This window comes from Bactrocera neohumeralis, chromosome 5 (genome assembly GCF_024586455.1).
Source record: "Bactrocera neohumeralis isolate Rockhampton chromosome 5, APGP_CSIRO_Bneo_wtdbg2-racon-allhic-juicebox.fasta_v2, whole genome shotgun sequence".
Classification (NCBI taxonomy): domain Eukaryota; kingdom Metazoa; phylum Arthropoda; class Insecta; order Diptera; family Tephritidae; genus Bactrocera; species Bactrocera neohumeralis.
This window is the reverse complement of record NC_065922.1, coordinates 1,267,653-1,295,600: the sequence shown is the minus strand read 5'-3', so window position 1 is coordinate 1,295,600 and position 27,948 is coordinate 1,267,653. Positions and strand designations below refer to the sequence as shown.

The 27,948-nt window shown below is 35.5% G+C and overlaps 1 protein-coding gene across 9 annotated transcripts; it reads right to left on the bottom strand.

The window, feature by feature from the left end:
• Positions 1-12: 12 nt before the first annotated feature.
• LOC126758110 (uncharacterized) lies at positions 13-27,721 on the bottom strand. 9 transcript variants are annotated; one of them, XM_050472163.1, is made up of 5 exons: positions 26,536-26,690; positions 24,763-25,152; positions 8,826-8,918; positions 4,806-8,737; positions 13-113 (listed from the first exon to the last, which is right to left on the bottom strand). In XM_050472163.1, the coding sequence occupies exons 4-5, from the start codon at positions 8,578-8,580 to the stop codon at positions 109-111; spliced, it is 3,780 nt and encodes a 1,259-aa protein (XP_050328120.1). In that variant the 5' UTR covers positions 8,581-8,737; positions 8,826-8,918; positions 24,763-25,152; positions 26,536-26,690; the 3' UTR covers positions 13-108. The 9 variants fall into 9 exon arrangements, with proteins under 9 accessions (XP_050328120.1, XP_050328112.1, XP_050328115.1 ...); XM_050472155.1 differs by lacking the exon at positions 13-113 and having other exon boundaries at positions 3,628-8,737; positions 26,246-26,690; XM_050472158.1 differs by lacking the exon at positions 13-113 and having other exon boundaries at positions 3,628-8,737; positions 24,763-25,002; positions 26,246-26,690.
• Between the last annotated feature and the right edge of the window lie 227 nt (positions 27,722-27,948).

Below are 27,948 nucleotides of genomic sequence, written 5' to 3'. Positions count from 1 at the left end.
TACTGAATCGGACTCAGTACTAGTTGTTATTGATTCATCATCAGTGGAAGAATTTAACGAGGCCTTTTTTGATTGGTCCATGGTGTACCTTTTTAAGTTTTTATGTTTTTAATCTAGAAAAATATAAATTACTTGTTATTTATAACCAGAAATTTTGCTTATTTTATTCGACATATACGGATATAAATTTATTTGTAAGCTCCCAAGAGAGATACTGATTTCTACCAACATCTTATCCCTATAATAACTAAACATAAAACTATTTATAGAAAAATTTACTACAACACGAAATAAAATGCGACAAAACTCTTCTTTGTCTCTTTGGCAGGAAGAATTGCGACGAATGTTCAACACAGTTGCGTATGCAGACAAATGAAACTCATACAAATAGTAAATTGCAGTAAATAACAATGTGTAGAAGTGGGACTTGCTATTTTCGAATTCATTTTTGCAGGGAACGTGTACTTATCTACATACATCCATATTCTTTGAAGCAATTTTCAAGGGCCTAGATACTGGGCATTTTTTTATTTATGAATTGCTTGAATGCGACTTATTATGATAAAAAAAAGCACACTCATTACCAAAAATTATTAAGGTATTGTAGAAAAGTGAAGTGCTGAATACATACCGATATGATTTTAATTACTTCCTTTAACGACTCCGGGAATATTTTATACTGTTTAACTAAAACCAATGAAATTAGGTATATAAAACTACGAAACTGTTAACAACGAAAACAGAATTTTTAAAAAATTATGCAAAGATAATTTAATTCAATCAATACTTTAATACTTGCAGATTCCAATGTATGTTTTATTTGGCACGGAGTAATAAAATAATATGTTATCAAATATGCATCAGTCGTACGCATCAGTCGTCCGAATACCTCAAACATATACAAATATGTATAATTCAGTTCTTTTTCATAATAGGTTAAAACGGTTTGTTTGGTTTCTTAACTTTTACCAATATTATAAAACATCGTTTTACGATTAATAATTTAATAAAATTCATATAAGGACTGCATATATATAAAGCTAGTATAAGTATGACTAGAAATCAAGAAATGTTGTTTGCCGATAAACCTTAATTTAATAATAAATAATAATACAAATTTGACATTATGTTTACTCAATCACTTTTGTACTCAGTGCATCTGCTTATAAGTGGAATAAAAGGACGCATTTTAACACAGTTCCTAGTACATACCACAACCGCCATCCAAAAATCTAACAGACTTTTTTTGCATACAAAACTATTGTAATTACGTACAGGACATATTCAAAAATAGGTACTTCCAGAATGAGTATTTTCCATTATTATTGTATGTACTTTCTAAAGTATTCACACTTTATTCATTAGACGGAACTAAATATTGGCATTAATAACTTTACCTCGAAATATTTTCAAAATATTGACTTTAAGCACTTTTTACAGAATTAAAAACTGTCCATATTTACAATGTAATCATTTAGATTGAAATCCTAGGATACTAGTTTCGAAGGCAAGAAGAAATTCTTCCGCATAATAACCATATTTTGCGCACTACTTTTACCAGGGATAAAACTTTTATAATAGGCAAACAAATAGTAATAAAGATAAAAGTGTCAAAATATTTAACTAAGAAGTTGCCACAGTGTTTTACGTGAATTTACTTGATATCACCTTGATATTGTTGTCAATTGCGGCGAAATCTTTGAATCGAGCCACCTAAATAAATTATAATTTGTAACAATTTTGTCAACAGCTTCGCTTCAAGTTGCCACATAATAATAAAAAATTGATAGAAAGTCGCAGAAAGAGATTACGTTACGGAGCACCTCGAGAGGAAATAAATATTGCCAACCCAAAGTCACATTTATTGCTCTTGCCGTTGGCAATCTGTGTGAGCTTATGTTATCCCAATAAATCATTTGGGGAAATTATTCTAGAATGCATGTACAAACTTTTGAACAATAGTTATGAGGAGAATGAAAAAGATAGAAAATGACTTTATTTAAAGTGTCCTATAGTTGCAGTAAGTATATTAATTTGAACATATTGTCAAGAATGTCCAAGTTGTTTATTTGATATCAAGAATGTCCAAAATTGTTTATTTTAAATCGTTATCAAACGAATACAAAAAGTATTTTAAATTTATTATTGTACGAATACAAAAATATTGAAAAGAAAATTAAATTTATTTTTCCAGCGCCTGCTTGCGACTGCTCCGTTTGCTTGTTAACGAACGAATGCCTTTCACTTGTCTGTGACAATATATTAATAATAATCACTAAAAATGTACCCAAAACTCACCGATTCAAACAGTGTTAGATCGCCGAAATAACAATTCTTGGGAATTACTAAATTAGTTTTCAACTCATAAGCTAATGGGTTTGTATTGGATTTATTTTAAAGTTGGTTGTCTTTTATATTTCGCGATTAGAGAACAGAAGCAAATTTTAATAATGGAAAATCGTTTTACTGTTATACCAAATATTCACCAATTGTCGAAGTACTTTTGCCATTCTAAATGAGGTATCTCAAAGCCATGCCTTTTAAACGCATCAACCGCCTCTTCATGTGTCGAAAAACGTTGAAACGATGACCTATTTGTTAATCTTTTACGAACGGTAATAAAAAAAAGTCATTCGGTGTCATATCAAGACTATACGGACGATGACTCATCAAACTGATGCACACTGGCAAACAAATGATTCTGTTCCACTCAGAATTTACTGTTCTCCGTTGTCTAGTTGTTTTGAAAGTTTTGCGACCAACTTTTGTTGAAATCGGCTCATCTCATTTCCAATCGACACGAGGGAAATTGTGTGGGCTTCAAAGTAGACAAATATGTCAAATGTCCATGCAATATTAAATGTATGTATGTACATACATATGTTGTTCCCCCTAATGCTTATAGTTGTCTCTATTTCACGATAGGTCACAAGACGAGCTGGCAATGATAGTTTGCCACATAGTTTCCGGAAGAACAACTGTTTTTGGACAGCCTTCAAGAAATCCGTCGTGGGGTGATCTATGACTTGGATTGAATTCTCCTTACCATCGATAAACACAGGTCCTTGATGGAGTTTCATCGCTAATAATTGAATTACGCACAGCCATGAACTGTCGCTAAGTTAATTCGCGATGAAAGTTTGTAAAATGTTCACGATTTAAATCCATTTTTTGGCCAAGATGAATATTTCAAGTTACTGTAAGCAATGCAAATAATGGGCGTACATATACTGTACATATATTATCACACTTTACGATAAAGCTGTCAAGCCCCGAAATGTTAAAGACAACCTATGTATGTAGTATATATTTAAAACGTTTCGTATGTCGCAAATTATTGTATTTTGAACAAAGTGGATTAAATAAAATATAAAGTGTTATCGAAATCGTTATCTTTACAGCTCTTGTTACGTATACTTTTTATAAAATTATATTTAGAATTATCACATCGATTTTATTTATGTAAATAAAATAAATAATAAATCTTTATATGTGATCTGGTCTACGGAAAGGGGGCTTAGGTGTCAAAAAATCAATTTTCACTTTTTAGTTGATTCGGATGGAAGATGAGATTTTTAACAGCTGTTTCCCAGAAAACAAGTTTTCGCACGTTAGCTCCCTTTTCCCTTTTCGTAGACGAGGTCACATATATTATACATACTTATATAAAATTATGTATAAAAAGTACGTGTCACGTTGTTTGTTCTCGATGGGCTCCTAAGCTACTGAACCGATTTTAGTAAAACTTAGCACACTGTGTCCAGTTCAAACAAATTTAGAAGATAAAATAGTGAAAATAATCTATAAATAAAGAATAAGTGAAAGCTCTATTAACTGGACGCCCTATTAAGCGGTCATCTCCATTAACCATGCACATTATTGATGTTTTTTAATAAAATCTATTAAGCAGACAACTCTATTAACTGGACAGAAAGGCTGGTAACTAGACATTGAGAAAGCAGCCCCAAATTCGTTATTTTTTCCAATGAAATTTATTTGTATGAACATATTCAAAATTAAATCTCAAGTACATCCCTTAGATTCTTATACCGACAAAAACGTTTTCGCCTTTATTTGTAAATGAAATTTTCACTGTATTGAATAGTTTATTATATGAATAATAGTATAAAATGTATACCACAGCAACGCGTGACCGGATCCCCTAGTGTATGTATATTTATATTTATCGTAGTGTGTAATTTGACGTAATAATACAAATGCAACAGTTGCACAAATCAGTGATTTTGAATATGAGTGAAGGATTGTTTTTTTACTGACGTTAAGAAAATAATTTATTTGCCATCCACCAACATTTAAATTTTACATCCGATAAACTCATCTCGTCCTATGCTATATGCTTCCTCTGTTAGGCTTAAGTTATTTTTGTCTAATATTTCCTAGAACAGCCTGCAACATACATACATATGTATACATCCTTATATATTTATATACCTGTAGATGAGTTTAATACAAGAGAAATGTGGATAAAGTTTTTGCGAAGCACAGTCAGTTTTTGTAATTTTCAGGCACATTTCTTCATAGGCGTAGGTGAATAAATACTATTACGAAATTAACTAAATTCTTCGGTAATTATATTATATATACATATGTACATTTGCGGTAATCTTCTTTTGACGAAGTTTTCATTATGTCAGCTATCACTAAATGTAAAAGTATGCATTGATGAATATTTTAAGTTTTTACATATATTATTTTTGTTTGTATATTATGTATGTTATTTTATGATAATAGTCGAGATAACTTATTTTTGAGATTTCTTATTAAATGACTTCCTCTGAACTCACCGTTGTTTCCCGTATTCTCAAAAATACGTCGAACTTCGCCAGCTTCGGAGCCACTTTCCCAATCGTAGGAATGTTGGTTGTTTAAATCTTCTAATTGTCTAGATGATGGTTTGGCTTGGGTCTGTCGATTGTTGGGTGTTCTACTTTCAATTGTTGCTGCATGTTGAATTTGGAGTTCAGCAGTGTTCGGAATTGTTTTTATATTACTTCTATTGGGGAGCTCAATTCTAGTTGTGGACGGTGAATGTAGTTGCTTGAGCATAAAACAGGGACTACTAATGTTCACTGGCTGTAGTCCAGAATGCTGTTGTAAACGCTGATTACGCGGCGTCCAATATATTTGACTCGCCTGTTGACTTGACTGATCAAGTATCAATGGAGTACTTCGTCCATTATACAACCTATGCTGTAAATGCTGATTTGAAAGTGGTTCCTGAACACTTATGTAACCATAAGCGCCCGGAACAGGTTGCAAATTGTATGGGCGGACATATTGTGGCTGGGCGTAAATTTCATTCTGTCCGGGATAAAAGCTGAATACTTGTTTCGCAGGTACGATTTTATCACCCCCAACAAGTACGTATTGCGGAGTCGGCAAATTTCCATGCTCTACATATATTGCAGGAGTTTCCAGATCCTGTCGCATCAAGTTAATTTTTTGAGGACTATCGTAAATTTCTGAATTGTTTGATAGTAAGCTACTTCTTTTTACCACATGAGCATAAATTGGTGATATTGTATTTGGATTTATTTCACTTATCATTTGCGCCGTATTTATTGGGATGAATTGTTGAGGCAAGCTCTGCATACGTTGAGGAACTTGAGGAGCCGCATACATTCTTGAAGCAGGCCTCTGGTTCGTTTCGACGGACGCATATGATACTGGAGACAAATCAGATGGACCAGTTTGCTTATTATGAATTACTCTAGTTTGTGATTGTTGAATAATTGGTGTTTTATTTAGAGATTTTCTGCAAAAATCTTTCACTTTTTGCAAAATCTCATCTCTAGTTAGTAGACCACCGATGCGACGCTGTTCTGGACTACACACCGGTTCGGATATTTTATTATCTTTTCGTCGTAGAACAACTGGTGTACCCATGTCAATTTCGTAGCATTTTCTGTTAATATTACCGTTCGCAGAAGTATAAGTCATATTGCCCAAGACGCTTTGACTACGAGGAGTAGATTCGAAAACACTTTCCTTAGTATTACTAATATACCGCATATTTACAGGAAATGATGATGGAATTAATGCTCTTCCATCAATAATTTTAGCTTGTCTATTTTTAGTCAAGCCTGCGAATGTGTTCCTTTGTGGAGATCCCCTAATAAAGTTAGGTTCTAATGTTATGGGCTGTTTGGACATAGTATCAGGTTGGGTTACCGATATTTTTTGTGGCTGAAGACGTTCATATATATTTTCTGCATCCTGCTGTCTTTTTTGTTCTTGTAACATTTTCAGGTATAGCTCATTGTCCATACGATCTTTAATTGCTTTTAATCGTTCCCACTCTTGTTGGTCGACGTAAACTTTATTTGCCACGCTTACCCTATGTGTTAAACTGTGGCTTTCCGCATCATTATTTGCATTTCGGATTGGAGTTGAAGTTGTTTTGGGTCCATTCATGGTAGAAAATTGTTCTCCTATGTTTTCTTTAGAGGTGAAAGGTGTAGAAACCTCAGAAGCCTCATTGTCACTTTTTGATTTGTTTTGCAGCTCTCGTAGAAGTCTCTTTTTCAATATTTCATTACGATCCATTGAACTAGAACGATTAAAAATTTGTTTGCGGTTTAAAGTTTGATTAGATCGTTTGGGTATGAGGCTTTGGCGCTCAACGGTTCGCTTTAGTGTGCCATTTGACGAATTTTCAAGTCCTTCCGTCGTTAGATTCGTTGTGTTATTTACAGCGTAAAGTCGATGTGCTCTTGGTTTTAGTATTGTATTATTTGGAGGGGGTCTATTTTGTTGAGAGCTTACCAATCTCTCTTTGGAATGTGGCCGTCTTGAGGGTTTTATGAATGGAGTGTGCGCATCTTCTTCTGCTGTTGAGTTGTGGAGCAGCTCGTCATTTGGTAAGACACTAGATAATGAATTAGATAAGTTTTCCCCACTTGCAAAGCTCTTGCGGGACTGTTGCTGTTGGTGTTTTAAGAACTCAGTTTCGGCAGGACTTAATAAATTATTATTTGCATGAGGACGTCCGTGAAAACTTTGTCTTTCTAAAACCACTCGCTTAAGCGAAGTTTGCGGGTTATCTAAATTTTCTTTCAAATGCATTTTATAATTGTTCAGTGATTTCGGAGTAGGAACGATATCTTTGGGAGTTGTTTTACGTCTAGTAGCAAAAATACTATTTGAAAGCAGACGTTGAAATACTGAGGGCTTTTTAGTGTTACGCACAGAGTCCGTTGTATCTAATGAGATCTGCACGCTCTCAGGGCTTTTAAAAGAGATACGAGTATCAGGTTTAGTTATCTGTCTGCCAGTTGTATACACAGATTGTGCGCCATTCGGAATTTTTTTTGGTATCAAAGTAAGGCCCTTTTTTTCAAGATAATCATGAAACTCTTTAGATTTTATTGTATTGGTAAATGTGCCTTCAGGCGCCTCTTCCAATATTTCTTTGACATCCATATTTTCAAAGTTAACGGTTTTGGGTTGTTCGGATTCTGAGTTTATTTTCTTTATATTAACTAAGTTCGGGGTCACCTCATCACTCGATTCACTTTTTGTTAAGGGACCATCTATTTCATCTAAATCATCTTCTGAACTTATTTGAAGTGTTTTTACCCTATCGTCGAACTTTTTGGCATTCTTTGACACTTCGGCTGGATTAAAAAAATTTCCAACCAAATCGGTACCAACTTTGATCTTGATGTCAGAAAGATCAGGATAATTTGGTTTTGAACATTTCTTAAAGGGAATCTTTGAGTGTGAAAGCGATGCTTCTATAGAAGGTTTACTTTTTAAATCCTTAATACGATCTTTAGTTTGATTTGTTAAACGAAGTTTTTTTGAAGAGTTTTTTTCACCAATATCACGTGTTTCTTCACATTTAAGTCGTGCTAGTATGGAAGGGTCGTAAACAAAATATGGATCCGGATTTTTCACATATGTTTTAACATATTTGGATTGTTTTAGAACTTCTTCAGTAGTAACGAAATCGTCAGGTGATGGTAAGGACACAATATTACCAGAATTTGACTTTCGGTTATTTGTTTCGTTTTTAATTCGTTCTTTTTCCTTTTCTTTTTCACGCTCTCTTTCACGTAACTGTTGCGTGACAGTTTTTCGGACACTCAACGTCGATCGTTTAGCTGGTACAGGGGGCGGTATTTTCTTCTTCCTAGCCGAGTTTCCCCAAGTTGAATATTGTTGTTTAAAAGGATTTTTTTGATCTACAATTGGTTCGCCTTCTATAAATTTGCGTACCTTCTCGTCTTGGGGATCGAAAGAAACCGATTTTTTTAGCTTAGTGCTCGACTTAACAGAAGCTGATATTGATGAATTCGACTCATCTTGTGAGATATCACAGTTATCATATAAGGACTCGCATTCGTCATTGTCGTTTTTGTAAGGCTTTCTTGGTTCGGAATTGTCGATATTATGTCTGTGAATAACATCGTCAGCTATGTTGTTTTCACAATTTAAACTTTTCTTGTCATTACTACTCAAGTTGTGATTGGAACTAGTGTTACTATTTTCTTTAAAATTTTCTATTACGGTGCAAAGTGACTCGGTACTGGCATCATTTCTAGCAATTTCTGACATTTTTCCAGACGGAGTCTCCAAAATCAATTAGATTTCCGAAGCTTAAGGAGTTTAATTTAGAGGATATTGGAATACGGTTTTCGCCTTTTGAGTTGTTACGCGGCATTGGATTTCCTTAGCTAAGTCAATATTTGAAGCCAGTTTTGTAACAATAAATCTGGAGATAAAAAAACACACGAAAATTATTTTTTATTAATATACATATGTAAGTCAAGGCCAAGTTCAACGGGGAAGAAAGGATTTACCTTTTTAGCTGGCTCCGATCCTGTTGCCGCTGTCGAAATTCCGTTTCCGTCGCTACCACGACACTACAATTCTGAACTGATCGTTAATATTGACTAGAAAGAAAACGTATGTGAGTTTGGTTAACCATTATGGCATTACTTAAGACGGTTGTTTTATTGATGTTAAATAATATTCAACGCGGTAGAGTGGCTAGAGACGGGTACTACCGCTACTCACCACCGGATATACATACATATGTATTATATGGTAACCATTTGTCTCCAACACCCCCAAATTTAAACAATGATCAAATATTCACCATTAGTGATTTATAATTTCTTTTTCACATTCAGAACAAATTATTAATTTATAGGTAAACTTAATTCTGGCAGAAGAAAATATCGGATTAATAAGAATCAAGGAATAGGAGTAGTGAAATTAAGTAGTTTCGAGTGTTGAGCGGTCTGGCGGTAGCAGGCAAAGTTATTAAGTTGTAGATATAGAAACACGAAAAGACTTTTTCGATTACCATATACATACATACATATGTATATATAATTTCTCAAAGAAAAAATTTGAAAACTATGAAATTGTAAATTTATTTCTGATTATTTATATGGTTATAGCAATTGGCCGGTTCCTTTAATGGAGGGTGTACTGTAGCATTCAGCGAATACACGATCTGTTACCCTCCTTAAACGATAAACCTCCTTAGTTGCGGTTTCATAAAGTGTGCATCGAGGGTAAATGCCTTGTGGATGCCCAAGCCATAAAAGAAATACATTAGTGTGCTCGGATGAATTTGAGGTTTTTGTGGTCTGCTTTTCTTCAGTCAAACATATGTACACATGCTAACTATGTAAAGGTGGCCGAATTAAAAACACTCATTTCGTATTTACGATCGCCGAAAGTGGGAAAGCCGTAACAAAACACAAAGAAGTTCGACACGATCCATGAGTGAAAGGTCTTATGTTTTTTGTTATATATGTACATATGTATATATGTATGTATGTTTACATGCTTGGATGACTCCAGCTTTTAATTTTGTTTTAGTTCAATATGTATGTATGTACATATATATGTAAGCCAAATAAAAGCAAGGGCCTATCTAAACACGGACTACACACGAGGCGGTTTCAATAGTATCATGATTCTATCTTTGAATTATATTACAGTAAATACGAATATGTTTGCGGGCATTAAATGTATTTCAGATAACTAGACATGATGTTAGCTGTTGGACTAATGTCATGCCATGGATATATGTACATATCTCGTTGTGGAGAGCTTCGACAAAGCTCCGAATTAATTGGCAAAGAATGGTGTCATATTATTGCTTTCTGACTCGTCTTCTTTAAATTTCGATGTCTTTTAAAAAATACAAGAAATTAACCGAAATTACACGAAACCAGGAAAGCTTCATTTGCGATCCAACACAATCAATAAGTTGCCGTCTTAATTTCTTCTGTACGGAAACAATTCCCCTTAAGTGGTTTCCTTACTATTTTTGAGTATAATAATATATACGTATGTATATTATTAATACGTCTGACTCGAGACGTCGTAACATTGTACGGAGTGCTCTGTGTTTCTTTTGTTTTAGATATTCTTGTAGACGCAGCCATGCTTTAAGCCCAAAATGTTGCGTATAAATATAGCCAAAAAGTACATAAAATGTACCATAGAATTTATATTGACACTGCGTCCTGACATAAATTACATTTACATACATATGTATTCGATGTAAGCAGTGAATTCAAAAACAATCAAAAGGAAATTGCTTTTCGGTTGGAGCCCCCATTGGAATGTAAACATTTAAGGGCAAATGCCTGATTGGGTGGACGCTATATTTTGGTCATTTTGCTGAGGTGGCAACTAAATTGCCTTGATGAGTGTGCTTCATAGGGGAGACTTTGTGTGATTCTATAGAAATACGCATGAAATAAGGGAGGGTTAGACCGGGAAGGGGAAGGAGCAAAAATCATATACTATCACTGTACAGACTGTTCCAAACTTCATGTGTCTGCCTGTCTAATTCTAAACGAATGCTAAGACTTTTATAGTTTTCTTCTTCGTCATGAGCATTTTTATTCTCAAGATTACTGTCTTTCAGCTCGCAGCTTTTGAGTTTTTTCTCTATTACGGCAAAGTTTCACAATTGGTTCATTTTATTAAAAGCGTTAAAATTAAAAATGGAGATATTAATTGAGGGTCTTGAATAAATTTTTTCGCGCGATTATAACACAAAGTAACTAGTTTTCAAGATTTAGCTTTGCAATGAAACAAAAAGGGACTAAAATACTGTCAGGACAGTTCAAAGTTCGGCAAAATTTTCAATTACGATGAATTTATCTTTCGGAAAAACTACTACATTTGTTCGAAGTTACTGCATCCTCGGTGGGTGGCATAATGTACTGGTTAAATTTAGAAATGTTGCAGGAAGCGAAACTACGGTTTCATTTTTAATAAGAAAACACTATTTTAACCACCTTAAACTTTGATTTTTGAAATATGAGTGCTGTAGCATTACTGGATCACAAAAGAAGAAACTAAGAAAGACACGCTTTTAATATACATATGTACATATGTACATACATATACTAAGCATCATGAGCAGCGCTCAAAATGTAAATTTCGGTTTGAGGTGTATTTTCTATTCTTCTTATTTCCTCCCCCACAACAAGTATTGTTCGGTTTGTCCTTTGTAGTTTTGTGTAGACAACAACCAAGTTTTTCTGATTTCTTTGCAGAAGTGTGGTTAGTCTAATAAATTACAACGAACATGCACACATACATACATACATATGTATGTACAAATATAATCAGTTCTTTCGGACGACGCGTGTCTAAACCGAAATGTGTTCATTGTTGAGAGGGTGCCTGTCGGCAATAAAGAGTATGCACAAGAGACAATTCGTATTAAGAATGAAACATATGTATGTATGTACATATATACACTGTACATAAGCCCATGTATGTATATTATCATGGTGCGTAAGCGCCCATTATCGCTTAATGTAAGCGCTGTATGAAACGAAATTGCGTTCTATAAAATGTTGAGTAAATGCTCTTACCGGAAGATATTTTAGGAACTTCATGAAAGAACCGGTGCCTTATTAACTCTTTTATCACTGTAAAACGTACCAGTTGGGTGTTCTTTGTTCAAAATGCTATTCTTTCACAAGAAAACGAAGTGCCATTGGGAAATGAGAAACGTGAGTGAATCTTTTAACTAATTTCAGTAAATCCAATAGAAAATAAAAAAGAGTGAGTAACTAGTGCAGCTGGGGATATCTGTTCCAAATCTAAACAGTAGAATGAACTTGTTGTAACCAAGCGATACGTTGCAACCTTTTGACTAACCACAGGGTGCAGTGTTGCATGTGTGTGCACATCTGTGCCTTCACCCACGTACTATTGCAAGTTTTGGATTAAACGCCTTATAGTAGAATGGGGGAGATAGTATGTATTTATGAAAGGTACGTTGCTGTGCAAATCCGATCTACGACCATTTTTCGACAATATTTTAAGGGTAGATTTGACGCTTTTGTTCCCATTGATTTTTTTTGATTTTTTTTTGTAATTTTTCCAGCAAAACAACACAGCATTGCCTAAAAAAATATGGCACTAAAAATACTAAGCTCATACTTAGATTCAAATTAGTGAAAAAAGTGTTTCTGAATGTTTGCACGTGGTCTCTGATTTTCAAATATGGGTCAAACCACGTCAAGTGGTCCATGAAAATATTATTTTTTAAACAAATGAATCTGGAAAAATATCTACATATCTATAATGTGGCACGAATATTTTTCTTTGACTTCACAAAATTTCATCGATTTATCTCCAGTAGTTTATGAGAAAATAATTTTACAATTTTATCGTGCTCTAAATTTCAACCTTCAATAACTTTAACAAAAAATAGAAATTTGACGAAGTATTTATGTATATAAGGTGGAATGCGTCTAATCCCCTTCCTAATGAAATGCTAATTTTCAAAATCGGTGATTTTGCGAAATTTTCATGGACCACTTGACGTGGTTTGACCCATATATAAAATATCCTAAAATGACTTTCGATCTTTAACATAGTTTGTATTAATAGCTCTACTCTCCCAGTTACTCCCTCAGCAAGTCATGACTACTCGAAACTCAAATCCGTTAAAACAACTAGCAAGGAAACTAACACATACAATGTATGTATGTACATAGCTTTCAGCCCATAAGCTAGATCCACATATGTATGTACACATGTATGTATGTGTTAACAGCTTTGCACTTTTTGTCAAGTGGTGTTAAGGCACTCAAAGAATCTTAGTAGAAATCTCTGGTAGCTAGTCGAATAGAACTAGTCGAACAGAACTAGTCGATTTCACAGCCGGGTAGGCACGAACGAGTACTGGCATCATTACAAGCAATTTAGTTAACGATCGCAATATTTCGGTAAAATATTTACAAATCATGTTTTTACAATCGTGCATACATATGAACTGATGTAAATTTTTCACATACATACATACATATACATAAATTAATGAAAAATTATTATTTTTTGACCTATTAAATCAAATTTCGGAGCGATATTAAAATTAGTTTTGTTATACATAAGTATGTATGTATGTATGTATGTAGGTTAGGGTGAGTCAAAAAATCAAATAATTCTTTTCGCTTGGCATTATATTATATATTTTCCCAAGTAGATTTAAATTTTTCTATCTGATAACAAGAAAAAAATAGAAAACTGTAAGGCGGAGGATCTTCCCGTTGCAATTAAGGGCTCATACTTGGAAGACTCTCCTATACATAGGTGGCGGGGTACCAAGCGGCAAAAAATATTTCAAGTTTTGACCCACACTAATGTATGTAGGTACATATACATATGTATGTATGTGCATGTTTCGAAAGTTCGTTTTATATACTACTATACTGTGGTACATATGTATGTACACACCTGATTCGGCAAGGGAGCCAAGAGACTTTATGTGGCAGCCTATGCATACTCACACTACCAAATGTATACATGTACATATGTATATAGATATTTACATATACGATTACATCTCAAATTGTTTCAGCTATTATTTCAAGCTTGACCTCTCCGCGTAGAGATAAAAACATTTGTCCATTAGCCTACATTCATACATACATACATTTGTATGCTTTCATAAATACAGTTAATACTCGGTTATGTATTAAAAATTATCGTTCGAAAATATTCTAATTACACAGAAAAACTGAACAGTTGTTAATAAATTTTTTGGGCCAAACCGAAGACATCCTCTCCACTTTGTAGGTGATAATGCACAATTGATGTTAAAAACCATCAAACCTTCATGAGTTTAAGTTTGTTCAGTTTATCGGTGCTTACTTTAATCTACATACATATGTACATAAGTATGTAAACTGTACAGATATGTGTGCATGAGTGCTTATACATATGATTTTTGAAACTGAATGCTGAAGTGATAAAGCAACTTCACATAAAACATTGAAATAGTAAAATGATCCAGATCGGAGTGAACAGAATGTTAAAGTCGGCTAAAATAGCCAACAAAAGGTTTGAATTGGAGACTTGCTTATTTTATATGAATAGTTAATAAAAATCTGTCTGTGAAGTTTGTCTGAAATTTGAGTATTTTATAAAGTAACACAAATACTGAAACAAAGTGGTCGTTCATTAAAAGAAGGGGGACATGCCAACAGTGGACTTTTGTTGAAAAAAGGAATATCTTCAATTAAATAAACTTTTTGCACTAAAGTAATTTTTGCCTTGCATGCTGACTTTGAAACTTTTCTCACTAACGGAAATATGTGGTGCCTGAATACTTTATCCCATAGTTATACTATGTGCATATGATGTCAGCATATCAGCTGATATTGTCAATATGACGGACAAATGTATTTTAATTGTTGCTACAACTCGCTCTACTAACTTTTAGTATACCTGTTATATCATGCTCCTACGCTGGTTCCCACACATACATACATACATACATACATATGTACATATGCACTTACAAGCGTTGCACCTTACATAGGCAAGTGTTCAGCGCCGAAAGCTGCTTCTCTTCTGACTTGTCTTCACTTCATTTCCTCGAAGATGGCCGATTTGTTTATTTTGTTTCTGCTTTTTTCAATCGTTGTTGTTTACGTTAACGAAAATAAACACCTTTAGATTCAACGCCATTGGTCCACCGTTGTTGCTTAACGGTTCTGTTGCAATGTTGCATTTTTGTTCTGGCCGTTTGAGCAATTTAGAAAACGTAAAATTTTGTGGTGATGAATGACAGAAACAGTGCTCGAATTTGTGATACATATTTACATACATATGTACATATGTACATATGCATCCAAGTTTGAAGGTAAGAGTTAAGTTTTGATATGTATGTGTGCCCATGCGTACATTCACATACATCCGTACGTAAATAATAGCCTAAAATGTTACCACATGTTCGAGAAACGATTGCGTGAGTGAATATAATGTATGTAAATATACATACATACATACATACATATGTATATAGTATTTCGTATATTTTAATGCAATAATAATTTGTTTACCTAAATAATATATTTTAGTATCCGTTTTAATGCGATAAATTCATTTTTTATACGTACATATGAACATACAGCCGTGTTCACGAAAATAGTAGTGCCAGTGACTACTAATTATTTAACAGTCAACTCACATGATAAGAACAATATTCGATCAAAAAGTTATAAAAAACCTAATTTTTAAAATAAAATTGAAAAATTATGCTGTTCAAGAAAATAGTAGTGGCTATTAAAAAAGGTGAAAAATCTAAGAATATGAAAGAAACAGTAAATATTTCATATTTAATATGTTTCCCAAGGTCTAATATTTTGTTGTAAATCCGTTATTGTTTATAACGGCTAGGCATCGACGTAGGATGGAATCAATAAGCTCCCTACAACGCTTCACCGAGACTTGAGCCCATACCTCCTTAAACACTTGCCAAAGCTCTGTGCTTCTTGATGGTTTTGCTGTTGCTACGCATCTCTTGACATCGCCCCATAAGTTTTCGATAGGATTTAGGTCTGGAGATTGTGCTGGCCATGGTATCACGTAGATGTTTTCAGATGCAAACCACTGATTAGCTAGTTTGCTCGTATGTTTAGGGTCATTATCCTGCTGAAATGTCCATTTTAAGGACATTTTCCAACAAGCATACGGTAACATTACATCTTTCAATGTATTAATGCACACTGTTTGGTCAATAATGCCAGTGATCAAAGAGATTGGACCATCGCCAGCATACGAGAAACAAGCCCACACCATAGTGTTTAGCTCAACATACTTTACTGTCTTTGTGGTGTACCTTGGGTGGTATTCTGTGTTTGGGAGACAACGAACACACTGCCTGGAGCCTATACCACCAAACAAAACAATTTTGATCTCATCTGTAAATACAATATTGTGCCACTTTTCGGCGGGCTGATACATATGGTCTTTCGAAACTTTTTATTCTTGCAATTGATGAGCTTCTTCGTCAACAGGAGTACTTTTCTCGGACTCCTTGCAAGTAAATTAGCTTCTATTAGCCTTCGGCTAACTGTGACAGCACTGACCAATTCATTTTTAATTATTTTTGACAACGCCGAAGGCTTCGCTTTGCTGTATCGCAAAACTCGTCGGTCCTCTAGAAATGAAGTCTTGCGCTTACCACCACGAGTTTCCGACTTAATAGTATGATGAATAGCATTAAATATCATCGGAGCAGTGCAACCAATCATTTCTTCGATTTCTTTATATGTCTTGCCTTCATCTCTTAACTTAACTATTAACTCTCGCTTTTTGATTGAGCAATGCTTTTTTTCAACCGACTAAACAAGAAATAAAGAGCGATTTCAATAAATTTATATCACACAATTACTATATTATTTTAATACACTTACTGATGTCAGTTAAAATTAAAAAAAAAAAAAAATTAAATTGTTTTCAACTATTCCCGTCAAGCACTACTATTTTAATGAACAAGAGCTTTTTGGTGCAAATATTGAAATATACCATAAAGAAAGCAACGTAAAATAAAAATAACGGCATTTTGGTGTTTTTTTGTTAACAATATTCTGTTCTACGAAAGTATTGTAGAAATGTTCAATTTGCAAAATAGAACATGTCAGAAATAAGATTAGAGTTTTATGTGAACACAACTGTGCATACATATATGCATATAAAAGTGATGAAGTCGTCTCTATTATAATACCACCACTGTATACATTGCAGGCATATACATATGAATATACCATACAATTTGTGACAAAAAAGGACCCGGAAATTGTAATTAAACTCCCCGGATAAATGATATTTCAAAAACAAAGAATTTGTCACAAATTTTGTATTTTGGTGATTCAGTTTTATTAAAAGCGGAAGCTTACGAGTGATACAAAGCCTTCAAAGACGGTCGAGAGATCGTTGACGACATGCCTCGTTCTGGACGACCTTCTACCTCTTCAACTCATGAAAATATAAAAAAGTTAAGGAATGTTGTCGGAATCGTCCGGCAAGTGTAAGAGATATGGCTAGAGTGTTCGAAGTTCGTTCGAATGATTTTGGTGAATATTTTGGGTATGCAAAGCGTTCTTGCCCACCTCGTCCCAATAAAGCTGAAGTTTTTTTTCAAAAAGAGTACCGTAGACAAGTCTCTTTGCACATGCTTGATAGAGGAAATACCGATCCCACTTTCATGGTGAGCATTATAACTGCAGATGAGACATGGGCTTCTGAGTTTGAATGCAAAAACGTCAACAATCATCGAAATGGAACCCGTTATCAGCCGATCGAAGAGATAAAACAAAGTTCGCTGAAGGAGCTGAGGGACATCACAAAAAGTGCTTATGAAAAGTGTTTCGAGGACTGGAAAAATTGTTGGCATAAGTGTATTACATCTGGTGGGAATTACTTTGAAGGCGACAAAATAAATATTCATGATTTTGCGTTTTATTTACAATTTTCGGGTATTTTATTTAGCAAAATTGTAAAACCATGCAGAAGAATATGTGAGATTTAATGCCTGCTCATTCCTGGAGGGTGTTTGCATTACCTTCAATACAAATGAGCATACATATATACATATGTACATATGTATGTATTCTGGATTTATTTCACCCACATGTGTGTAAATTGTATTGCAATTAGGTTTCGAGGTCTGGAGCGAGGAATGTGTCTTTTGCGCACTTACAAAGGCATACGAGCAAATTAAAATGTTTCACATTCCACACTATTAACTGTTCAGGAACCATACGGCCTCTATGCATGTATACAAAGAAGAACATACATACATATGTACCTATGCATGCACACAGCGCAAGATCGCTTTTATGGAATCCACGAATATAAAATACAGTACATACTTATGTAGATATATACGTTCTCTGGATGTATGAATTGTTGTTGTTATTGACCTCTTCAAATAAATTGAGCAATGCGAGATCAATTATAAGATCTAAAGCTTTTTACATTTGTTCCAAAAGATGAACAAGTTGTATATAAGTAAATATATGCTTACATACGTATCTACGCATGCACATAAACGTATTCAGATAAATAATTGATGCTCTGGAAACCAAAACGTAACTTCAGCTAGGTATCTCATTGAGTGAGACTGTTTTGCTTTGTTTTCGGTTTTGGTATAATACAAATGTACGTTCAGGTAGTACATACCACACTCATGCTCACTGCTTTATAAAAGCGTATTCAAGCAAGCTTTCTAAGTTCAGATAAGAAACGCAGAAAACGGAAAAGAAGAATAAGAAATAATAAATAGAAACAATTACTTTTTTAAAGGTATGCAACAAAGTGCTAAGTGCTCTCTAAACCTTCAAGAAATATTTGCAGTCATATGAACACACGGTACTCGGTGAGTTAGAAAAAAATTTTCAAAATTTCATCTCACTTCGCTCCAGTTCTACGTAGTACTTGAGAAATGTTTCTTATATACCATATAATATACTATATACTTATATATGTATGTATGTATGTATGTATTTATTTGTTTAATATGGAATCCTACTTGGCTTATGCGGCTTTTCAATGTGTTGTTATTGTTTCCAATTTCCCACCGTTTTTCGCTAGCTGTTTCTGCGCCATTTTACGCCCCTTCGAATCATCTCCATACATTCTAACATCTGTAGACGTCTAATAAGACCGAAACTACTGCTCTCGTTGGTGTGTGAGACTAACTTTTCTTCCATTTTGAAGGTCGCCCTGAAATTTTATATCTTCATCTTTATTCGCGTAGACACCGATTACGCAGTTATAGCCGATTTTACTACAGCGCGCTAGTCTTTCTACCTTTTTACTGTTTGCCACCAATTGGAGATTCCAGATAAAGCCAGGTCCTCACCGTACAGCTCATCGACTGCGGTATTCGCCGTTGCCAATGCACAGAGGATCATAAATCTTCCGCAGAACCTTTCCCATCGAAAACTCGTAATGCCGACTCATCAAATGTTGTCATTGTCCATGCCTCTGAACCTTATAGCATGACGGGGATGATGAGTGACTTGTAGAATTTGGGCTTTGTTCGTCGAGATTGGACTTTATCTCAATTGCATACTCTGTCTGAAGTAGCACCTGTTGGCAAGAGTTCTTTTGAGTTTTATTTCGAGGCTCACGTTGTTGTTGGTGTTAATGCTAGTCTCAGGATAAACGTAATTAACAGTGTATGTGGCAAAAGAAATGGCAAAACATTACGAAAATAGACTCGGCTAGCACTCAGGTGGACTAAATACTCTCACTTATGTATATATGTATGTACATATACATAGGTGTTATATTGAGTTACAATATCAGAAATCTAACAAGGATCTAACCTGTAAACCATCTGCCAGTAACCGGTAAATATCTGACGCATAGTTTTCCATAAATATATTTATTTCTAAATCCTACGAGTATTTAATTTATTTATTTCTTGCATCGCCTTCAAATTATTGGACCAACAACTTCTCAATGCATAAAATCTTTGCAACGAACAGTTATTTTAGAATTCACGGGGCCAATAGCAGTGAAAGCTTTGTGGTAACTGATGCGGTCAGGTGTTGCAAGAATCTAAGCGTTATGGTTCCCGCTGAAAAGTCACATGTACTCGATGTACGCGCCGTAAAGTAAAACTTTTGAAATCGCCGCAGTTTCATGTGGCATTTTGGGAGACCGTACAAATGCGCAAATCGTTCAAAAGCTTTTGGAACACACTCTTGTGTGCTGCCCTTAAGCATACAGTAGGCTCCGCTAAAAGTGAGCAACCAGCCTGGTGAGATGTATGTATGTGTGTATGTATGCCTTAAAAGATTTTAAAGATTTTGCATTGATGAGATACTTTGGTCATATGGAATTTTAAGTCGTACGCCTATACATACATACATATGTAGGTGAGCATTTGTGTGAAGTTTGGTGTGTTATAAAGCAAAGGAAGAGCTTGTTCAATATCTGGGGGCTTGTCTGTATGACCGCAACGATCAGTGGAGATTTCAACTGGTTTTCGAATCTTCATTTGCTCAAATGAAACTTTTATGCACAGTGATTTTTTAGTTCAATACAAACAACAATCTCACAAAACATAATCGTGGCACATTGGCTGTACCTGTACACACACACACACTAATACGTAATGATGAAATTGGTTTTTACCTTATATGCCGTCTTAGGTGAGTTGCTAATGCAAAACTGTACACCATAATCGTACATAAATTCAAAGGGGCTTGCCAATATTTACATACATATGTATGTAAGTATATACCATATACATATGTATGTACGTAAATTATGCAGATAACTAGAGTCCGGTAGGAATACGTTTGTATGACTGAAGAGCACCTTGGTTCGATCCACGGGTTAAACCAAAATCAAAAAGTGTTTTCTGAAAGCGCTCGCGAAAGCCTAAAACTTGTAGGATTCTCTATTCCTGGGACAAGCATCTTGACGACATATTTGCTGCATTCTCAGCATTATCTTCTACCAAAAATTTTGAGTACTTCCTCCTAACTTAACTCCAAGTCATTCATATTGATGACAATTCCGAATCGTGGGAATGACGGAGTGAGCGCATATTCATACCCCTCATATGCATTTACTTAAATGGGCACATTTGTTGCACTCACTTTCGATGTTTGTTAATTTTCTGCTTGTTTCAAGTGTATTGCAATTATAGTAAGGTAAGCTCAGCGTAAACAACATGTGTATGTATGTATGTATGTACGTATCAATGGAAACGGGGTTGCATGCTAAACGGGTGACTTCTGTCGATCAGTTCGTATTCCACTTATCTTTGTTGTTGTGAAACGTGCCCGATTGCAAAATCGCTGTGTATGTACGTATGTACGTATGTAAGACAATGCATGCACCCAACTCGTTCTGTATATGTATTAGAGTGCAACTGAGCTGGCCGACGCGAATCGCCAAATGTTTAGAGTCTTTTGTAGAAATTCTGCTTATGCACTTTTCCACGGGTTGCTTTTGTTCGTTTGATTTGCATTCTTTGCAGAAAATGAAGTAATTGTCAATCAACCTATTTACTTGCATGCTCGAATTATTTGTTTTCACATATGTACATACATATATACAAACATGTTATATGTGCAATGCAGAGTGTAAATGTATAAATGGATGTATGTACATACGTGTGTCCATTATGAGCCCCCACTGCGTTCGCCTCGTCGACTTTGCAGGGGAGCGCAAATTAAATTTTCAGCAATTATGACATCATTGTTTTCGTTAAAACCCAGACAAAAGTGTGGGCGCTCATTCAATACACTTGCAAATATATCTGACATATTCATATGAAGACCTCGTGCAAATACTAAAACTAAACGAACTCGGCCCAGTTCGCACTGCCTCAAGCATTGTGGGGTTCTTGTATGTATATGGTCGTTCAGAACTTATCATAGTTACAACATAAATTATCGAAGAGTAAACTGATAGTGCGACTACATCGTCACAAATAGCATGGTGCCGTTAATTTGAAACGATAATCACAAATCTTCATACGAAAGCACACTTGTAAAAATTAATAAATATACAAATGTACATAAACATGTTTACGTGTGCATAAGCGACTTTATTGAGTAGCTTCAACCAAGGCGGCGCCTCGCTTAATTTGTCTAATGTGCAGAATTTATGCTTACAACGAACTGTCGCAAATTTGTGTCACTGCGCCAAAAACACTCGCAATCGCTCTCAGATAAGCGCCAACCGCGCTGCCAATATGCCGCTGACCCCTGAGCCGAACTGAACGGAGAGTTTGCCAAATGCAGACGGCTGGAAATCACAGCGGCCCGACATGCATTCACATGTGTGCACACGTGCAGATATATGTACATATGCACGTAAGTATGTATGTATTTTTAGCGGGCAAACTGCCCATTTCTGTCCGCTGTGAGTTGATAATTCACTGTTGTTGCCAGAAAATCAATTTCTGCGCAGATATTCAGCACAAAGGCGGCGCCAAACGTTAGCTGTTGAGCAGTAAAAGCCCATCGCTGCTGCAGTGGTGGCAGCGGTTTAATGCAGTTATGCAACATCTTCCAGCGCATAAACATGTAAGTACATCAGTATGTAGGTACATATGTAAGTACATATGTATGTACATATGTATGTAGTATGTACATAAGGGTGTGTACTATGCAGTGGAGCAAAAAACTCCTCATGAAAATTCCAATCCCCGGCATAAAGTGGAGCTAGTCAGAGAAGCCTGAGATTTTGGTAGAGCTTGGGAAAAGACGGCTCAAAATGGGCGCAAAAATTCCGTCAATATTTTGGCGATAAATAAAATTCAAATTTACATTTGTACATACATACATATATTGCCCCATGGAGCACAAATTGAATTAGGTAGTTCTGTAACAGTTTTGAATTTGTATGAGACTAACGTAATTTTGAGAGAAATCTGACAAAAGAAGCAGTGCTAGGAAATAAGTACAGTTGAGGTTATTTCGTTTGGGACTACTTTCTTTAGAAATTACGCAATTATTTTTCGAGGCTGCAGTGGTGTACATACATATATGAGTGTGCTAACTAACATATTATCTGGAATGAGAAAGGGCTTGAAGGAATCGCCTGGTCAAGCGATAACTCGTTGATGCAATATGGGTATATTTGGTTTAAGTATCTCCAAATTTCTCTGTTTCAAGCAGTCGTTTGGAAGTCAAATTATAAAAGTATGTGTATATGAAGGTATGTTATCAGACGCTCTTAATATTTGAAAATAAGATTTTAGATACTGCTGAAAGCGAAGAAGATTCCTAAATTCCGGTTTTACTAAATTGTTATTGACTATAAATTTACAAAATATATATGTGCATACATATGTACACATAAATTTTCTTGTAGATTTCAAATGCATTCAATTCAGAAATGAACGAATGTATGTGTGTATGTGCATATGTACATACATATATGCCAGTGCTTAACTTGCCGATGTGCTCCTTTGATAACCGTACGGTGACATTGTTTGCCAACGTTCTCAATAAGCTCTTCCGCTGTGCTGTGGGCTGAGGTTGGACATCGCAGGCCTTTTACGAAGCATATAATACATACTTATGTACATAAATACATATGTACTTATCTGCGTCCTATGGCTATGCTTTGCGTATGTGATTCTCAACTAAGGGGATATTTTTGCTTCTACCTATGTTGGACTTTTATTTGGGAAATCTCAAGAAATTAGACCAGAACTGTAAAAAAGAATTGTATGTAGTACTTTGAAGCGAATAATTTCAGAGTTCGCTTCGCCTGCGATAGGAACCCATGACCCTTCAGTTGGTAGTAACGCACTTAACTCATATACATAAATGTTCATTGTTGTAGTAATTAAAAAAGCTAAAGTATATTTCGTTGTTGAAATTTCAAAAAATAACATTTGCTTAATTGTATATACATACATATGTATGTATATATGTATACAATACGATTGTGAATGTGTGTGTCCGACAAACCAAGTCAATTTGGCGAACAATCACAAACACACACACACCAAATGCTTAAGGGTGTGCAAGTGTGTGTATGTTTGCTTACCGAAATTGTAAGCGTATCCGTAAGTATGTCCATCAAATAGTGTGTATGTTTGTATGTATGTGTGGTGTATGTGCAGGTGAATGTTAATCTTTTTTAAGCAATTAAAGTTGGCTATAATGCGGCTGCCAAACAGCAAAATTAAATAAAGTGGTTGTTGAGGTTTTCAGCTTCCACATGGTGATTTTGGCTTCGAGGAGAAGAAAGGTAAAACGTAGAAACCAGCCAAGCGTATAGAGTCAAATATGAGTGAGTGCATATTATTATTTGGTAAGTTAATGTTAATGTTCAGTTAAAACAAACCAAAACACCAACCTTAACGGAATCTGGTAACTCTGCAAATCGGCATCTGGGACGGTTCTGTTTGAGAACAAGTACCGATTTCTCGACACCAATTTTGTTAAGGGTCTTTTAACAGAAAAAATCACCGAAATGGCCATTCTATTTTCAAGATTTATTATATGAGTACATGGTAAGATGGCAACACATTTTCGGAAACTTTTACCAAACGTCGGATATCATATCCTGATCTTAGTGTTATGGGAAGGTACATATATACATATATGTATATGGAAATCGTTTAGGGCTAGGAATGGATTAAGTCGCTTTCGGTCACCATACCTTATTGCTTGAACTGCCTATTGTATGTACATATGTATATTCAAAATCTGATAGGAGTCAAAATATCATTCTATGCGCGGTTGTGGTCTGATTTGCCCTCTTTTCAAACTGTGTAGATATAAAATCAAGGTAAGGGTGCCTTACAGTTCAACATGTTTTGACCAACACTTTTCTTTGAATGCGGGAATGGAGATGTTCATATGCACATGTGTTTGCTTGAATTTATGTGTACATATGGAACCTATGTAGATATGTACAAATATTATGAGAGTGAAGGTTATTTATAGTACGTGAACACTCATATCTATTTACCTTGACGATAACGCTGTTAATGATACCAGAATGTTTGTAAAGTTGTGTTGAAGTGCAGCGTGTGGCGGGACGGGCGTTCGTTCGCTAGTATGATAAGCGACAGAAGGCGTACATTTATAGTACATACATATGTAAGTATATCGAAGATCGCTTTTTGTGTTTTTGCTGGAGTAAGCACAAACTGTTCCACGGACAATTCGCTGCTTCAGGAGATCTGTAGTCACAATGGCAAGCACTTCACTTCAAGGACGACAAAACAAATATTGTTGATAAATATGTGTATGTTTGTAGGTACAGAAGTGTCTGCACTAGATAAAATGCATACAATGTTTTTCACTTAGCTCAATTGAAACGCTGTTCTTGGTTTGCTCTTTATCACTCACTCATTAACTATAAATATATATACATATGTACATACATATGTATGTAAGGTTATACGTACGTGTGTATGTGTGCAAGTGTGTTGTCCTATAGATTTCATAAATCGTTTTTAACCGCAAAGTGAAACCGGTAGCATGAATTAAACACTATAATGCAAATTATTTAAGCACAAGTATGCAAGTACATACATATATATGTATGTATATCTGTATGTATGCAACTTTTTTTGCACTTAAATGATCACAACAAGATACTGCATATGCAACTGATTACATTTAAACTGACACGTTTCGCGTGATCACGGTCACCCACACGCACACACAAACACTACAGACTCGATAAACGATTGCACCCCGATGAGAAATTATTCTTTGTCATAGAGATATACATAAGTATGTATGTACATATGTACATATGATAAAATATGTGAGCGAGTGCAAATAGTTAATAACTTGCAGTTTGCAGATGTGCATACACAAATCAAAATAACTGTAGATAATTCAATCTAATAAACTGCATGCTTAGCAATGGCGTGTTCGTTTTATCAAGTCTCCACTGTATGCATTCGAGTAATTGCATATGTATGACTTTATATATATACATATATGAGTTCACACGTACATCTGTTTGGAAATTAAGCATTTGCATCGGCCGATGGCGTGTGCGCAAACACAGTGCGATTTCTTTTTATTATATTTATAAATGTTATATAAAAGTCACATATGTATGTAGTACACAACTCGATTTTCTTTTTTCTACATATTTTGCACTTTTCGTACATACATACACACATACGAATATGAATATACTTTTATATGCATATGGAAACAATAATTCACCGGAGTGTTTGCTTTTTCTTTCTTTGCTCCCTTATCGGGAAGCGGTGGGGCGGCAGTGGCGCGCGCAAAAGCTAAAACGCTTGCTAAAAATCGCTCCATTCCGACCGGTTGCTTCAATGCCTCAAAGCAACTGCACTGAACAATGACAACCGACGCTGCGATCGCCGTCGATTTGATTAATATTATTTTTGTTTGCTGTGTGTTTGTGAATTTTTTCCTCTGTTTTTAATAAAATTGCATTCACCGGCAATTCACGAACTCACGAGCTGTTGCTGCTGTTACTCATCACGTTCCTGGGTAAGCCGTCGCTTGACTGCCGCTTTTCGTTCTCGTTCTCGTTTGTTTTTGTTATTGTTATTATTGGTGCTTTTACTACCTTTCATTCATACGCACATCTGCCGGTTTCATACGCGGCCACGTACGACAACGAACCGAATACTCAGTAGCCTAACACACACACACACACACACACATACGTCCTATTCACTATGTGTCATTTGTATTGCACAAATATTGGTTAGTGTTTGTGTTGCATATGAAATTACGCCGTTACCGTTCGCAATCAACCCGCTTTTATTGGATTTCGAAGCCAAAGGCCCTCCACTGCGTACTCTATTCGCTGTCACTTTTGACGATGTACTGAGCTTGGAATTGCTCGCATGTGCCCGTTGTACGTGGATAACGACCGTTTCGCGTTCTGTCTCATTAACAACTGAATAAGTGAGCAGCTGAAGCAGTGCAGTGCCCAATGAGCCGTTCGAGTCGGGCGTGTGTGCTCACTGCTGGATTGTTGAATGGTGTTCATTCTGGAAATGAACTCACCACCTATGCTCGGAGCGACTAACTGCCAAGCGGGGCGGCTGTTCCCAATGGGAAGTCATTGAATTGTTGGCAAGGTACTATCGCTCGCAATATGTGCGCTCTGAGCGCGCCTCGGTGTTAACAAAAGCTGACTGTGGAGTGAGTCACTATAATCTAACAAGCGAACTACCAATAAATTTGGTAAGGCTGGAGTGGGTATGTATTCGATAAGTGCAAGAGTGGAGCGTTTGCGCAAACGAAGTGTTTGGCTAGCGCACTGACTGCTAAGCAACATATGCTGTACGCATTCAAGTAAACAAACATAATTATGCACTTACAACCCAACAAACCATTTAGTTTAAGATGCGGTCAACTATGCTAACTCACATTTCTCGACAACACCGGTTTAAACCTTTGGAAATCTAAACGAATAGCGCTAAAAACTTTCACAAAACGGTAATGCACTGTTTACATTATGGGTAAAATATTTTCTCTGCTTGGTTTGGAGGAGAATTCTAAATCGTGTAATACGGTATTTGATGTATATGAATGAATGAGTCTCTGAAACTGATGGACATAAAGAAAATTTAATGAGAAGAGATGAGCGGTCAAGAGGTTTATGAGATAGGCACTTTCACATAAAAGACGGTGAGGTTGCGTTTAGCGATACGTTTTCTTAACGATGAATATTTAGTGTAGTTGTAGTACGTTTTAGGGAAAAATAAGCTTTGCTTACCTTTCGACGTAAACTTTCTTTTCGCATCTATGTTTACATCATCTTCCGTTGGACACAAATGTCGAGTTTTTTTAATTATCTCAGGGAATGAATGTCATGGACATCATTTAATTACCTCCATTCACTAAAGCAAACACTATCGGCAAGAGCTGGCGTACTCATTTTCCCACAGCATATAGTACATAACGTGCATAAGACCGCTAATTGAACGGTAAGTACGATGAAAGCGGAACTCGAATTAACGTGTTGGCGGCAAAATGACTTGCAATGAAAACGCGACAATGTGGACGATCACACACAAACTGCTAAGTTTGGTAAGAGTTAGCACTTTGTCAGCACTACTTAGGCACCATATATGTACTTCAAGTATGGCTATGATTCCAGGTGTAAGCACACATTACTTGTATATAACTCTTTATATATTTGCAC

What these genes read in the sequence shown, in the direction of transcription:
- LOC126758110 (XM_050472161.1), bottom strand. Translation starts at nt 8,580, where the DNA reads ATGTCAGAAATTGCTAGAAATGATGCCAGTACCGAGTCACTTTGCACC.